Source organism: Manacus candei, unplaced genomic scaffold (genome assembly GCF_025592945.1).
Source record: "Manacus candei isolate 608988 ecotype Guabito, Panama unplaced genomic scaffold, ASM2559294v1 h1tg000057l, whole genome shotgun sequence".
NCBI lineage: Eukaryota > Metazoa > Chordata > Aves > Passeriformes > Pipridae > Manacus > Manacus candei.
Window position 1 is genome coordinate 10337002 of NW_026138105.1, and position 16831 is coordinate 10353832.

Genomic DNA, 16831 nt, shown 5'->3' on the forward strand with positions numbered 1-16831 from the left:
ACGGCATCACCCGCCAGCCCCGTGCTGCTGGCTTATCTGCTGCATGGCTGTGCCTGGCTGTGCTGCGGATGTTGGCAGGCTGGAGAGTGGAAAAACAAACGGTGGAGATGTGGATCCATGGGTAGAGCCTGGCCGTGCAAACGTGGTGTGCCAGTGCTGAGCCTGGCGCTGGAGGGATGCCACTCTGTGACAGCCTTTGCCCCAGCACTGGAGCTTTGCATCATAGAAGCTGCTAATGAGGCTCTGAAAACACAATAAATACTCCTCCAGAGGCAGTTTTTCATCCATGGGCTTTAATAAAAGGGTGGCTTGAACCCCCTCCCACGCCTGCACAGGGTGATGTTGAGCCAACAGGCGCTGAGCTATGGCAGCACTGGAGGGGACCAGTGCTCCCCAGTGCCTGGAGCATCTCCTTTCCTCCAGCAAGGGTTGCATGGTGGAAAGCATCATCCTCCATCTCAGCTGAGTTGTGACTTGATGTCAGATTCACTCTCCCTGATCATCTTTAGCCTGTTGTTTATAATAAAAATCAAGCGATCCATCTCTTCTGACAAGAGGAAGAGTTGCTCCAGGAAGCTGTGGACAGGTCAACTTCTATATAAAGGAACTATTACTTGACAGTTTCCTGGCCATAAATAGCTGTCCAGCCAGGCTGGGGATTTTATTTAGAAATAACAAATGAAGTAGGCCATAAGTAACTTCATGACCTTGCTCCCCCTTCATTTCCCACCCATCTCCCCTCCTCACTGTGGTATTCTCTTCACCCCCAGGTTCCTCAGGACTTCCAGGACCCCCCTGCATGCCCCAGCAGAGCATATCTCTCCATCTCCCACCTGCAAGAAGCTGTAGAAACATGCTGTTGCCAGCTTTTGAAAATGTGATGGTTTTGCATCGCTGAAGATCTTTTTCTACAGCTCAGCTCTAAGAATTTGTTTTCTACTTGGTTTTCATTAAATAATTAAAAAGTAATCTGCTCTGCATGGCTGAAAGCTGGAAATCCTCCACTCAAAACATCCCAAAAACTGGATGCAAAAAATATAACTCCAACATATCCTTTATTTTTCAATCCTTCAAACCTTTCTGTTAAGTTTTGGAGGACTAACTTCTGATTTTCTAATGCTCAGAGCTGGCAATATCAAAACCTGTGAGGAAATACAAAAGAGAAAACAGCATTTCTGTATTCTTTTATTATTGGGAGGTTTTGACCATTTTTGTCATGTCATTTGCCTAAAATAACAACGAAATACTCTTTGTTTGGAGCTGGAAAGGGAAGAGCAGTGTGTTTATTTCATGTATGACTCATCAGCTCAGTGTTGATACGCGAAACGCTTCAGAAGCTAACACTCTATAGAGAGATGATCGTTTTTAATATAAAACAATAAATGTTTAAAACAACCGTTGCTTTTTTTTTTTTCTCTTTTCTTCCTGTTGTGGCCAATAAAACATAAGGCAGGCCACATAGTTTACATTTTAATAAAATTAAGTTATTTGGTGCCATGTTATTACAGTCTTTATTGGAAAGTGGAATAAATTGCACACAGAGGAGACATAGGAGGGAGAAATCACTGCGAATAAACATAGATTCTGGGATGCATTTATTTGCTGTTTTCATCTCAAAGGAGGAAGGCTTTCCCCGGGAAAGTGGAGGTGGCCCCCAGGTTCTGGCCTTGGGGAGGCAGCCCTGGGTTGCTCCAGGGAAGGATGAGCTTTTTGGGGAGCTGGTACCACAGCAGAGCCATCCCAGCCCCATCCAGCTTTTCCACATACATCCTCCAAGAGAAACCTGTCCTGTGGCTGTGGGACACCCTGCAGTCCTGAGGCGCTGGGGCAGCCCGTCCTCCTGTCCGTCGGCCGTTTGCGGGGCCAGCCGAAAACATTGGTCCCGAGGCTTTTTGCTGGAGGTTGAGGGTTTCTAGGCAAGTGCCAGGGCACACCAGGAGTCCTGTCGAAGTGGCACACTCAGCCCAGGCTGCGGGGCCATGGTGGTGGGGGAGAAGGTGTAGTCCTCGGGCTCGAATTTGAACTCGCCGTGGCCACCGGCCAGCGCCTCGTCCGACTGGCTTTGTGCCTGCCCCAGGGAGGGAAGCAGAAAGGCATTAGAAAGCCAATAGTTATTAGCCAACAGGTCACTCAGCCCTGTGTCATAGCACAGTGGTAGGATTAGGATGGAACAGAGTGGGTTACCCCTTCAGAACAGCCTGGAGCTGGGCAGGAAGGGTGTTCCATTCCAAGCAAGCACAATGCCCAGGCAGGGAGGAGGCATCCCAGGGCTCACCTGCATTTATTTATTGATTGAATATGTCCAGTTTGGAGATCTCTAGGTGTGGGTATATTTTTTCAGAGCTCAGAACAAACCAGATTTCTTGGTTTCAAACAAAAAAAACCCCTATCCCATACGGTGTAACTGGTGCTGCGCCAGGCACTTGGGTGCTGGGGCTGAGCTTCCCCTCCATGCACATGTGTCCAGCTCAGCAAGAGCTTAGACTCAACATAAAGACAGTGTTGGGTCACAAAATTTTGATGTGTGGCTTGATTTAGACCTGTTTTTTCCTCCATCAATATGAAATAGCAGCCAACCCCAAAGGAAAGCTCAGGGTACAAGCACCCTGAGGCCTCTGACGGGTCGCTGAGCACCTCGGGGCTATAAAGTGCAGACAATGTTTGCCCAGGGAGCCTTTTCTTGGGAACTACAGAGGATTCCACCCTGGGCTGATCTCACCAACTCGACAGGGTTGTGACTACCAGGATTTCATGGCAGAAGATGGAAATTAAACTCAGCTCTGCACTGAAGCCTTTTCACCACCGATCACCTCTCACAGCAGGGCTCAGACCTCCCAGTTCCCCACTGCAAGACGAAAGAGCTGATGAGGAGCCAACAGGCTGGAGCCCTTCCTGGTCCGTGATGTCTTGGCTCGTGCTCCCTGCTTTCCTCAGTCTGAGGCAGCAATGACCTAATTTCTTAACCTCATCAGGGCCTCCCAGGTCAGTGGCTGTGGAGGTGTGTGGCTCATCCAGCCCAGCAGGGGATGGCTGCAGGTCCCTGTGCCTCACCTGGGACACTGACACGATGGTTTGTCCGGGATACTGCGAGGTTGTGCTGGGCTCTGATTTTAAAGTGACCGTGCTGTCTGAGTTGGTAATGGAAGAAGGGGAGTTAGTGGCCGAAGTTGTAGATCCTGGAAGATAATTGGTAGAGGGTGGTGAAGCAATGTAGGTGCAAACCTGCTCTTAAAGAAATTTATATTTTAATGACAATAATCACATCTCATGGAGTGATCCTACTGTTCTTTCTCTACCAAATCTCTGTCAGTGTAAGTCTTTGTATTTGGCTGCCAAGATGCTGATGGAGGAGGAGGGAACCCTTTCACAGTCTGGCAGTGCTGGTACAGGATGGATAGGCTAATGCTGAATGCATCATGATACATTCCCCTCAATCTTTAATATGCCATTCCCACCCATATATTTTCCCATTACTCAATTTAGCCCTAATCTGCTTGAATGTGGGCACTGCCGGGCTGGATCTGGGTATCCACATAGGAACCCCACAGGAATTTGACAGGACTGGGATTCCCACCCAGCATCTTCCTTTCACATGAGAATAAATACAGACCCTAGATCTAAAACAATCATCAGTGGAAAAAAAAAAAATCACAATATTATTTTCTAATTATCTATTTCTTGCAGAAGACATGTTGAGGTGAACTGTGCTCCAAGCCCTCAGGATGGATGATAACAGCACTGTACCTGTTGAGGCTTTGCCTTTGGTAATGTTTTTAGGCTTCCTTTTCCTCGTCTGGATGCTTTCCTTTTTCATGGCCAGAGGTCGTGGTACCTTGACATTCATAAAGTTTGGAATCATTAATATTGTATTTTGCTCAGCTCCTTTCCACACATGTGTTGCTCTCCTATTTATGTGCTGTAGCTCATGCAAAGCACCTAAAGTCCTTGTCCTTCACTGAGTGCTATTTTTCTCTGCAACAGGCCTTGGCTGGAAGATGTATAAGGCTAACAGCTAAGGTTTTCCCACAGATTTTGTTTTTTTCCTTTATTTCTTATTGTTCTTTTCCTGATTTATTAGTGACCTTTATGACGGGGCCTTATTAAATTACACTGACACACTGAGAGCCTACATGGCTCAGATGGAACAGTCATGGGGTAAAGAGACTTCAACCCTTATGGCAGAAGTTTGAAGAAGCCTGTATGGAGGGATGGAGTGTTCTCTTTGGCTGATGGGCATGTTATCAACAGTTCCCATCCTCTGTGAATAAATGTCATCAGCCAGCCTCCATGTGGCCTCCTCAGCATCCTTCACACATTTTCAATTAGTATATATAAAAGTTTGGGTTTGGGGACCTTCAGTCTCCAGCTACTGGAGCCTGGTAAGCTTTCTTTGTCATAGAACCCTAGGACAGCTTGGGTTGACCAGTTAGTTCCAACCCCTCTGCCATGGGCAGGGGCACCTTCCACTAGACCAGGTTGCTACAAGCCCCATCCAACCTAGCCTTGAGCACTTCCAGGGATGGGACATCCACTGTTTCTTTGGGCACTCTGAGTGTTTCAGTACCCCCTTAGCCTGGGAAACCCCAGTAGACTGAGCTTTTAACTGTTCAAGGAGACAGAACTGGGTTTCAGCTCTTCTGGGTCCAGTCTAGGGGCTGGTCCCTCCACACCTGATCTCCCAGAGCTGCTGGGCAGTGATCCCAATACCCAAAGGGTCCCTCCCAGTGTGGACATGTTCCTCACCCCGTGGAGCTTCATGTACAACCCGCAGGCGTTGCAGACGGGCTCCCCTTCGGCGTTCCTTCTCCAGAGGGTGGTGTTGGTTGTGTGGCAGTTAGTGCAACATAGGCCAGCACGTCTCGATGAAGACTTAAAAACAAGCAAGCAAACACATGAGTGCACACATAAGAATGATGAATTGGGAAGTTTCCTTTCCTACAAAAATAAAATCTCCAACTACACCATTTTCCTGGAAAATGTGAAACACACGTGATAACCAAATTCAGATCAAAGAAATTACATTCAAATGAGATCACTCTAATTTGCAAGTGGTTTTTTTGTTATTGAGATCTATAAACATGGCAAGTATCCTTGCAACTCATTTCACAAACTTCCAACAAATCTTCTGGAAGTGATCAGGACTCAGAGCAGAGAGAACTTCCCTCCAGGAGATCCACTCAGATGGAGAAAGAGGTGGAAAATATCAGCTGGACTTTAAAAGCATGAAGAAAACTCCTCATGCTTTACATGAACTCCTCTGTTTTTCTGCACTCAGAACTACTGCTAAAGTTAGCAACATCCCAATTAATCTCTGGTTTAAGACAACTGGAATCAATTGGCTGAACTGAGCAGAACCGAACTGAACTGGTCCATGGTGACACCAGGGAGGTTATTCTTCACGTCTCACAGATCATCTGTTCTCTTAAAGGCTGCAGAAACACCCTGTAGACATTAATTAATGACATATTTTATGAGTGCAGTGATTGCTGGCTCTGAAATATTAATAATTCCAAATGGAGAAGGAAAATGTTCTGGCAGAAGCAGCAAACTCATTTCTGACAACTTTCCTCCAAGCCACTGGAAAATTCACCTCTCTCTTTATACAGACTTGTCTGCTCAGTAGACATTTCATTTGGAACTGTCTGAACATTAAGTATTAAACCCATTCTAGTAAAAGATCTCACTAGGTATAAGGTACCTGTGGCATAAGTAATATCTCAGGCTCTCCACATTCAGGTGTGTAAAGATGTTCTTCAGCCTTGAGAAAAATCACTTTGAATCCACTCAAAGGCAGATGATAGGTGATGCAGGCAATAAAGAACTCCCTGTTTGTTTATTTTTCCATTATTGCCTGATATCCTGACTGAGCAATATAACAAATGAGGTGGGAAGAGTAGGAATAAAAATGAAATGTTTTTACAAGGTTAGCAGGTACATAAAGATCAGCTTTGAGTTTCAAGAGGCACAAGTGACATGGCCAAGGTTTGATTCACTTGTTGCTCAGCAAAGAGGTCTCAGCAACTATTTGCAAATAGTGGTATTGCTTTGGAAATGATTCAGCTTTCAAGAAATAAACCAGGCAATAATAATAATACATGGGGGTGTGAGCTGACAAGCCTGGCACAGGGGATGAGATAGCAGACCTTGTCTCTAATGTGGGACATGGTGTCACAGCAAGATCCAGGAGCAGCTACAGCTTTTCAGCTGCTGGGGCTGTGCCGTTCATCCTGCAATTGATGGGAGCAGAGGAAGGTGAACACTTGATGGGTGTAAGGGTTCTGAGGTCCAACTCCTGCTATGGACACAGAGGGGAATTTGGAGGCACTCAGCCTGGAACAACTGCTCCTGGTGCAATCTGTCATCACTTGTGGATGGGAGGAGGCCAATTCAAAGTCTTTTGGAAAGCCCCAAAGTTTCTGGGCCACTGCTGGTCCCTGGGAGGCAGGGACACGCTGTCCCTGTTTCACACAACATTTTGTCTGCAGCTTGCAGGTGAGATGGCAATGAGACCTGTGGCTCTGGTGACCCAAGGGCAATACCAGCCCTGCCAGAGCTTGGCCCACCCTGCCAGTGCTGCTCATGGGCTTCCTGCTGGGGCAGCGACATGTGCCTTCTGCATCTCCTGCGCAACACTCTGCAGGCTGGCTCCCCCTCACGCAGCCAGTGAGAGAAAAAAACATCCTCTACCACCAAATATTACAATTTTAATCTGAGAAACCCCATGAGAACCTGCCCCTGCACAACAACCTGCCAGATTAGCAAGAAAGAGACAGTCAAGGCTACTGTTGCTCACTGAAGGACGAGGGTACAATACCTTATTGCTGGTTTCCCAGCAGTTCTCTTGAAAGAAAATGCATTTCTGCCTGGCTCCACCCCGCAGCCTTTGTACCATTCTGACCTTGTCTAGGAAGTTGTTGACTTCAACATTGTGCTCAGTGTTTATTTATACAAATGCAGCATACACTCAAACAAAAACTCTTCATGGACCGGGCTTGACAGCCAAGTGCTGCTGATAAGCTCAAGGAATGGTGAGTTGGTGCCTATCAAATCAACCACGTGTAAGCACTGCTTTGAGAGCCCAAAAAATTCAGAGCCAACAGGACAGGTCTTTCCAAGGGAGACCAAGCCATCAGAGACTTTGTTTCACCTCCTTTTCAAAGGTAGAAAAGAAACTGCAGGGTTTCACAGGAAAAAAGAAGGCACTGAAGCCTCAGATTTAATCAATGCTTCTCTGTCCCCCTTTCCAGCACGATTGAGGGGATCTGTTGTTTACAGGAAAAATGTTGTAGCAAAGTGTGCTGAGATATCTGAGCTCAGCTCCTGAAAGTGGGCAGATCTGAGGCTCAGAGCCAAAGGCAGCAGCATCCTCTGAGGTTTGTCTTTGTTACTAAGGCTCTGGGCAAACCTGCACTTTCGAGGATGAGGGAGCAGCAGGAACTGAAGGGCAGGAGAAATCCAAGGCACACACCATAAGCACTGAGTGGTTCTGGGGTCTTGTTAGATTGTCCCAGGCCTGTGAGCAGTCCCACCCCCACCTTCTGCAGAAGTGTCACCAAACCCACTGTGTATTGCAAACTGTAAAAAAGGACAGGCTGAAACCTCCTGAGCCAAAGTCAAAAAAAATAATCCTTGAGCCAAGCCAGAAAAATTCAACTCCAGGTTAGTCCTTTAGCTCAGGACTGTGTGGGAGCTGCTGAGCACAGGACAGCTGCTGCAACTGCCCCCCTTTGCTGTACCATGCAGGGCAGATCCCCTTGAAATAGGGGGGAATTGCAAGTCTGGGATGCAGCCATCCACCTCCACCAGCTGCTCCTGATGGCAAAAGTGATCTGGCTTTTCAGACTGGATCTAAGGTATCTTGTGAAACACACCAAGAAACCTCAGCTACAAAAGGTGCTGCCTAAAACAAAGCGCTGCCTCCTCCTCCTTTAAGACAAACCCTTTCTGCCGAAAGCCACAGTGCTTTGAATCCAGACACGGGCTGTAGCAGGATGGCTGTCCCTGCTGCATAGAGGATGTCACCCTTATCTCAAAAAAAAAGAAACAAAAAATGAAGTGGGAACTACGCTATGACTGCTCGCCCTCTCCCACGCACGAGCAAGGCTGAGCGCTGCCGAGCCACGGGACGTCATTCCCGCAGCCATATCTGGGCCACGTCGTGTTCTCCAGGGCTTTATGGGGGACTTTGCTTTGTGAAACACAAGTCAAAATAACTCCCAACGCGGCGTCTACGTACTGAACAAAGGTCATAACGTAAAGGACAAAAGCAACCATTTTTCCTTCCCGTGCCCTTATTTCGCTGCACTGTGAAAGCCAATTTCATCGTTCGTGGCATGTCTCTGTGTTCACTGCTCTGCTCTCACCCAGCCTGTGTGGGTGAAGCAGGGAAGACATCCATCCTCTGCTACGGAAATTGTTTGGGAGAATAAATATCCCAAGCCACAGGGGTGCAGGTTGCTCCCTCTGTGGTGGGTTTGCAGGGGTCACCTGGCACCCTCTTGTCCATCATCAATAGATCCACTGAGGCACAATTTGCTGCAACACGACATTTCAAACCCTTGGGGAAACCCAAGATTTTGAAATGTTTCATTGAAAATTCAGGATGGAAAGTCAAAATTGCAGCCCCTTTTCTAACCCATAAAACAAATCCCCTCAAGTATTTAAACTGTAGGAAAGCGCTTCCCCTGGACAAGAATCAACCCTTTAATTTGAGCTTTAAATTCATTGCACTGTTTGCCAAATAATGATAAAAAAGATCGGAAGTACTTTGGTAATTCCCAACTAATTTGCTCCCTGGGAAAGTGGTCTTAATTCTGCGAACAAACATTTTCCACCACAAAATTTTGTTGGAATGTTTGCCGAAAAAATTTATGCCGAAGAGCACTCATGGATGCTGTGGATGAGGCTCGGGCAGGGTGCAGGCAATGCACGGCCGCCTCCTTTCCCATGCGCCACAATAAAACACTGAGGAGCAGAGAGACCTCGCCGATTTCCTCAGGGAAAAGCTGTTCAAAAGAACTCTGGAAGTTCATCCACTGGCACTTTTGGATGCCATTCCAAAATGCGGAGTTGAATTTAAGCTGGTTTGCGCCTCCTTCTATGCACGGATTGTGCTCGCTCTGAAGAAATCGGCAGCGCAACTCTGAGATTTGCGGCACAGCAGATTTAATGTTAGAGGAGACAGGAGGGTTTTGGAGAGACAGGCAAATCCTGTCACATAATGTTAAATATTTCACAGAAAAGCCTTGATTTTGATGTGATGAACAGAAAAGGGGGATTTTCTCTGGAGCTACCACCCATTTCATTTTGCAAATCCAGATCTGCATTTCTGGAATCGGAATCAGAATGAAACATCTTGCTCGGTCTCAACTTTCTTTTTCTTAAAGGTTTTCTTGCACAGAAACTTGTCTCTATTGGGTTATTGCTAATAATTTGTTTTGCAATACAAAAAAAATAACTGCAGGAATACACCCTGAGTGAAAGCTCAAGAAGCTCCCAGCTGTTCCCCAGCACAGCTCCAACAAACATCCTGTTTTTAATGATGGCTTCTGATGACAGCCTCTAAAACCAAAACTGTTACCACCAAATTTAAACATCCCAAAGCGACTGCACAGAAAAAAAGAGGAGGCGCCTTCCCTCTCTCTCCATGGAATCCCAGATGGAAGAAGCCCAATATTACACTGGGGGGGAATTAGTGTTTAACCTTCAGGGAAACTGGGAACTGCCAAACCCCCAGTTTTCCCCTTAGGCGGGCGGGGAACTGGACCCCATCCTGCTCCCATTGCAAGCAGCCACAAACCTGCTGGGCCAGCTCAGGACCAGCCCTGCCTCCTGTGCAACTACCCTGCCTAGGCTGCATGTGTCTGCAGGAAGAACTAGGAAATAATAATGACAGCAATTATAGAATAAAAAGCAATGCACCCACTGCAGGAATGAAGCCAGGGGAAGCCCACAGAGTCCCAGCCAGTGGCAGGGCTGACTGTCCCTGCTTGGCTCTGGTGCAGACCCTCTGTGCAGCCCCAGAACCCCTTCAGTCCCTGTGGCTCTGTTTCCCCTGCCCACCAGTCATTGCCGGGGCAGCAATCCCTCTGGTTTCATCCCATTCCCACTGACCCCAGCCGTTTCTGCACCACAGCAAGGGTCTCCTGCCAGTGCTGATGGCAACTGATCTGTGGGAGGATCGAGAGTCAAACAGATCCTAACACAAGAACAGAGACCTCAGCAGTGCAGGCACTGAGTCAGCTCCCCAGCCCCTGCCCTCTAGCCACCCCCGGGTGAGTCCCGGGGAGTTTCCCCCTCTTACCAGCCTCTTCTGCGGCTTGAGCGGCCGGTTGATGCCGTTCATTTTGTGGTAGAGCCCGCAGGCGTTGCACAGGTAGTGCCCGGTGCCGTCCTTCCTCCAGAGCGGTGTGGACATGGCTCCGCAGTTCACGCATTCCCGGCCATCCCCGGGGAACTCCTCGAGGTACTCTGGAAGAGACACACACGGCGTAAGGGTCAGGAGCCACCCCACCGCACAGGGGGACCCTGCGGGAGGGAGTCTACAATCCTCTTTACCCCAGTACTGGGGACAATCCCCGTCCGGGGAGAGTTTCCCTCCAACCTACCAAGTGTGCACCAAACCCCTTTATTCCTTCCACACTTTAATCTTTTAATATTTTTCTTAAAGACAACACATTCCCTCATCCCTTCCCTGAAAGACCCCAAAGAGCAGAACACGGCTGGGGTCTCCCTGGGATGGGAAGGGGCTGGGATTCTACCAGTGGGAGAAAGAGATATTATGCCGGGATGCAAAAATAAATGAGGGGAAAAAATGAGACCGTTTTCCTGATTTCTATCAAGACAGAGGGGAAAAAATGGGATCGTTTTCCTGATTTCTGTCAAGAAAACCTTGAAGCCGCTGGCCGGCAAGGACGGCCCGGCCGAGGAAGGTTCGGGGCTGCCCGTGGAGCGATGCCGGGCTGGCTCCCCGGGAGAGCATCACCGGCCAGCCGCGACCCCAACTCCTGCTAGCGAGACTCTTCCTCACTTTTTGTCTCCCCGCAAAAAAAAAAAAAAAAAAAAAAAGAAAGAAAAAATTTTAAAAAGTTCCATGAAGGAGCCGCGGGGCCGCTCCGAACACCGTCCGCGGTCCGTCCCTGCCCCGCGGCAAACGGGCAGCCAGAGCGAAACCGGGGGACCCCTCAATCGTGAGTCGCTCTCTTTCCTCCTACTGCCTTTTTTTTTTTTTTAACTTTCTTTTTTTAAATAACTTCCTCTGCCTGAACTGTTATTTTCTTCCGAAGAAAAATACGCCTTTATTTTTTTAAAAATAAATCGTCTATCGTATTAATAATGATCCAAAGGAAAGGAAAAGGGAAAAGAACAAAACTTAAAGGGGGGGAGAAATGGAAAATAAAAATGAAATGTAAAAAGAAAAGTATAAAAAATTATTGCAGTAATTAATTACATTAAAAATAAATAAATAAACAAAAGAATAGTTTGGACTACTTAAGAGCAGTTTACACAATTCAAGAGCAAAAATAAACGGCAGAGAGGATGGCTGCCGCTCTCCCGGATCCTAAAGCACCGAATTAAAAGAGCAGAAAAGATTTCTGGGGGATCGTCTCTGGCAGGACGATCCCTTCTCGCACAACGCAAAGGATTTCCCCAGACAAAGAGAAAGTCCTGTAAAGAAACCGCTGCCAAGCACCTCCGGCGTGGGAGGAAAAGCCGAGCCGGTGAGACAGCCCGGTGGGGAGGGGGCTGCTTCCCTGCTCTAACTTTGTTCTTGGGGTGAAGATAAGATAATTCGGTTCACCGCAGTAAAAATGATAACGCGACTGAGATCTTGAAGTGGCTTCTAAAGGACTTTGCAAACCGCAACCGGAGGAGGCTGGTGAAGTGCCCCCGGGGTTATAAACCCTGAGCACGAGGAGTTCTGTTAAATCAAGCCCAAAACTTTATTTGCCTAGAGTTTGGTTTAAAAGGACTTTTGGTGTGGATGCAAAGGAATTGAAGTGAGGTTTATTGTTCAACGCCTGAGCGCGTTTCAGTGTCTCCCCAAAGGCCGCAAAGGGATGCAGCTGCCGACCTGTTTGGGCGAAGGTGAATAAGGAGACCGAGAGTCTGTTCAAATATAAACTAATTTACCACAATAAATTACTTAAAAGGGAGGGAGCTATAAATCTGCCCCGCTAATTTAAACACAAGGGTAAGTATTGAAGCACAGGCACAAAGTCGATATTGTGGGAAGGAGATACCGCGGGGGTGGTGGTGGAGTGGGGGAGAAGGGGTCGAACGGCCTCTGCTCCCCTGTCCTCCGGGGGAATTGCTCTGCTTTGAAACGTGGTCTTTGCCCTTCTTGTCACACACGCACACCCCCCCCCACATCCCATCTCTACCCAGGGTCAGCCGCACACACCCCGTTCCCGGACCATCTCTCCATCCTGGGGTAAAATCATCTCCTCTGCTGTCGGGGATGCCAGCGGGGCAACTCAATCCGCGGCCGGGCCACCGACAAGCCGGAGGGATAGGGATAGGGATAGAGATGGGGATGGGGACGGGGATGGCCCCCCCACCCGGCGCCGAGAGCCGGACAACGACTCGGCGCCCCGACAGGTCGATGAGGGACGGCGGCGACCTACCGAAGGTGGACCTGCGGCCGGGTAAGGCCGCCTGCCTCGTCTGCAGGCTGTGCAGCACGCTGCTCTCAAAGTGTCCGGCCGTCCAGGAAGGCGGTATCTCGGGGGTCACGTAGGCGGGGTAGGGGCTGGAGTAGGACCCGTTAACGGAGCGCACCAAGGCGTTGCCGTACTGCTCCCGGCCCCCGCCGCCCAGCAGCAGGGGCCCCTGGTAGGCGCCGTCGCGGCCCGGGGGGCTGCTGCCCGGCGGGCTGTGCGAGTACGAGAAGCCCGACGGCGGGTGGGGGCTGCCGGCGTTGAACGCGGCGGCCTCGCCGCTGCTCTGCCCCCAGCCCGCGGGGTTGCCGAGGTGGCTCTGGTGCGGTTCGCAGCCTTGCAGGTAGGGCAGCGTCTGCAGGACGGAGGGCACCCGGGTGGTGGGCACGTAGACGGGCGAGCCGGCCGACGAGTGGAGGAAGTTGCTGGAGTCGTGGGAATAAGCCGACTGGCCATGGTTGGGGGCGAGGGCCAGACCCTGATACATGTTCCGTCCTCGGCGGCGGCGGCGGCTGCTCAGGGCCCGTCCGGCTGCGGCCCGGCGGTGCCGAGGGACTCACTCAGAGGAACCTGGAGGGAGAACCGAGAGCAGCGGGCTGAGACCCGGCACACAGCGGGAACTCGATGGCCTTTCCCGAGCCGAAAACGCCTCTTCCCTGCCTCAAGCAAGGGCCGCAATTTGGACTATTTTTTTTCCCCTTTAAACTTTCCTCTGAGCCACGGCGAGAAATAACCTCCTCTGAACGGGCAGCGACCCCGCCGGCACCTTCCCCGGCCCCGCCGCCCGCCTGGGCACCTCCAAGGAGCCGGAAAAAGCCTCTAACAATTAAATTATTTTTTTCCCCAAAAAGTATTTCCCTTCCCGTCTTTTTTTTTCGAAGCCCAGGGCCTGGAGCGCGGCTCGGGGCCTTGCTGGCGGGAGGAGGCCGCCCGCGGCGCGGCCCCTCGGGCGCCCTTGCCGGGCGGGATCGCAGTCCCAAAGGACCTGGGCAGCCGTCCAAGATCGGGAGCATCCCCGGTGTCCTCCAGACACCAGCACTGCCGCTTTCTTGTAAAAAAGCTCAATAACCCTCGGGCAGGCCTCTCCGTGCGGGCGCAAGGACCAAGCCTCGCAGGACCATCCCGCCCCCCGGCTCGCTCCTCTCGCACAGGTACTCACATGGCAGCGGGCCTGGAGCGGAGCCGGGCACGGCCGAGGGGGCATGGAGTTGTGCTCAGACCATCCAGGGAAATCCCAAGGAAATAAAAATAATAATTAAAAAAAAAAAAAAGAAGTTGAAGTTCGCGGGGGAGGGAGGACTAAAAAACAAACCAGCAGGACCCCCTGGCAGAGCGGGGCTGCCCTCCCTCCCGGTATTCTCCCTCTCGTCTCCCGTGGGTGCGTCCCTGGCTGCGCCCGGCGGGGAAGTGGCGGCGGGGGCGGCGGCGGCGGCTCTTTACGGCGGCCCCGGTGCGGGCCGGCCCACGTGACGGCCGGCGGGGCAGCCCCGGTCCCGGCCGGGATTGGGCGCCTCCCGGCAGGAGGGGGGGACGGGATAAGTCCCGCCGGCTCCGCTCCCGGCGGGGGGGACGCGCCCGCCGGCTCCCCCCTGGCGCGGGTCGGCGGGCGCCGAGGGGAGCAGGGGACGGATGCGGCCCCCGGGTGCGCCCCGCACCGCCCCGGGCCCGCGGGGCGCCCCCCTCAGCAAGGCTGGAGGGGTACGCCCGCCCCCAGGAGAGTTGGGGGATTCCTCCGTCCTTTGCAGGCCCCGCTGCCTTTCTGGGGTTCGCTCCGACCACCCCATCGGGAGGCGATGCCCCCCCGTCCCAGGCCGCCGGGAGATGTTGAGGAACACACCGAAAACTTCCCCGGCGGGGGTTCGGTAGCAGAGGATGAGGGCGGGAGGTTTTCTGTTTCGAGCGAGCGCTCCGGCTGTGCTTTGACATAAAGCCCAGTCTTACGGGGAAGGGGGTCTCAGCCTGTCCCCCACGCCCGCCTGACTTTCTCAAGCGGCCCAGGGCCCCGCCGAGGATGCGGTGACACTCGCAGCCTGTACGCTCCGGCCGTGCCCGGGGCTCAGTGCGCCTTTGCCCAGCTGGGCCACTTCGGAGAGCAGCCCTCCGGTCCCTCACCGTCCCGTCGGGGCCGCCCCTGCGGAGAGCAGCAGAGATGGTCCTTCTCCCTGCAGCCCCCGCGCCGGGCCACTCTGGCCTTTACGGCGGGGACAAAACCCCTTTCCCTCTGTCCCTCGTCGGTGCGAGCTCGGGAAGGGACTTCAGAGGGCAAGCCGCTCTTAGCCCCAGCTGCCCGCTTAGCCCGGATAATTCGACCGTTTTAACTCTCCTCCCGTACCGACCAGCGAGGAAATAATTTCATCGCTACTGGGATTTGTCCCCGGGGCGCTCAGGAGAATTATCGCGCCTTCGCGCAAAGTTGATGTGCTTCTCCTACCCGGAGAAAAAGCCGCGGCGAGTCTCCCCCTCCTCTCGCTCCATCCCCGGGCGGAGAGAGCTTTGCCGCCCGCAGGCCTCTGCCGACGGATCGGGCCCTGCTCGGCCCCGGAGCCCTCGGGCAGCGCAGCCCAGCGCTGTCCGCCGGTGCGGGTCCGACGCCCGGGGGAGCCCGCCCATCCCCGGCTCCGCAGGGACCAGCGCTGCGGGAAGGGTGGGAAATTTCAGCTCCAAAATAAACTGGTGCAGGAATGCCAGCTATTTCCCTCGGAATAATGCAACGCAACTGGCTGGAGATGTATTTATTTGCTCGCGAAAGCGGCCGTTTATGGCTCGCAGGGTATCCTTTGTGCCCGCGGGGCAAAAGGAGAAAACAAAACCAAAACAACAAAAAAACACAAATAAAAATGTAAAGAAAAAAAAAAGGAAAAAATATATTAAAAAAAGAGAAAAAAACAGGGGGCAATTTTTTTTTTTAGAAAGGTGGAAAAACTATAGAAAAAGAAAAAACCCGAGGAGCCTCCATCCCCGCGGCGACACGGGAAAATCCGTCCCTGAGGAAAACCAGCCCCAGTCTCTTAGTGGCTGTGGCTGAGCCACTGCTGGGGTTTCTTTCGTTTCGGTTCGGTTGTGAAAAGCGGGGCGAAGCCGTGGGGATGCGTGGGTTTCCAGACTTTACTATTTCAAGGTGTTACTTAATTGTGATTTATTCTGGCTATTTTTAATGGTTGAGAACTGTCCGCTCCGATCGCTCCTGGCGTTCAGATAAATATAAAAACGTTGGAAAAAAACGAGGCACTGCTAAACCCAGAGGGATTTACCCAGTGAGCGTGTTCACGCCGGAGGAAACCACCGCGTGCGAAAACCTGCCCGTGGACCTGTGGTGTGTCTGTGGTCAGACTCATCTAGTGGTTGGATTTTTTGGTTTATTTTTTTAGAACTAGTTTACCAACCGACTTTTTCCTCCGGTGGTGCCGAAACTACCTGGCTCTCTCCCCACAGGGCAGAGGAGACCCGAGGGGCAGCCGGTCCCACGAGCGGCTCCTCCCGCGGGCGTGGAGCAGCGCTGAGGGCAGGTGCTCCGACACCGGGGGCTTCCAGCAGCACCCGCCGCAGCCGCCGTCGGGCTGGCCCCATATTCCAGTGCCCGCTGGGCGCCGGCTCCGGCTACTGTCACCCACGCGTGTGGCTGTCCACGGGGTTGGATGCCCCGTGGTTTGGGATGTTTGTAGAATTTCGAGCTGAGGAAGGCCCGGGTGGGCGATGCTTGAGATGAAGTGGGAGGGAGGGTGCCAGCGTGGCAGCGGTGGCAGCGACGATGCCCCAGTCCACAGCCGTCGCACTGTGCCCGGGGAAGTTCACGCCGGAGTGCGGGACACAGGGAGCCCGGGCTCCGCGGGGACCCTCCCTCAGGGAGAGGTGCCCCTCCCCGGGGCTCCCTGCCCCACCGAGGACATCCCCGACGTGGCGGCCGGACACCTCTGCCCAGCTCACGCAGAAGATTAGATACAAAAATGGTAACGGAGCACAGGTACGGGTGATGCTCTCTTTTCCATCCCCGTTCGGAGCGGGGACAGGCGGGAAGGTCTCCCGGGAGAGCCCAGTGTGACCCCGACAGTACTCGCCGCAGGCTTTGACACCGGCGCACATCCCTTGTCGGGCTCACGGTCCATTTGACACGCTCAGTCGGACCCAGCTCTGCTTTTCCAGGGGATACGACCACTTCTTTTGAGGGGGTTAGG

General features: G+C 52.1%; 1 protein-coding gene across 1 annotated transcript; it reads right to left on the bottom strand.

Annotated features, from left to right (window-relative positions):
- Positions 1-1169: 1169 nt before the first annotated feature.
- On the bottom strand, positions 1170-14080 carry GATA5 (GATA binding protein 5). The gene is made up of 7 exons (XM_051802998.1): positions 13819-14080; positions 12627-13229; positions 10304-10470; positions 4744-4869; positions 3745-3832; positions 3052-3176; positions 1170-2068 (listed from the first exon to the last, which is right to left on the bottom strand). Exons 2-7 carry the CDS (start codon positions 13144-13146, stop codon positions 1913-1915), a joined length of 1182 nt encoding a protein of 393 aa, XP_051658958.1. The 5' UTR covers positions 13147-13229; positions 13819-14080; the 3' UTR covers positions 1170-1912.
- Between the last annotated feature and the right edge of the window lie 2751 nt (positions 14081-16831).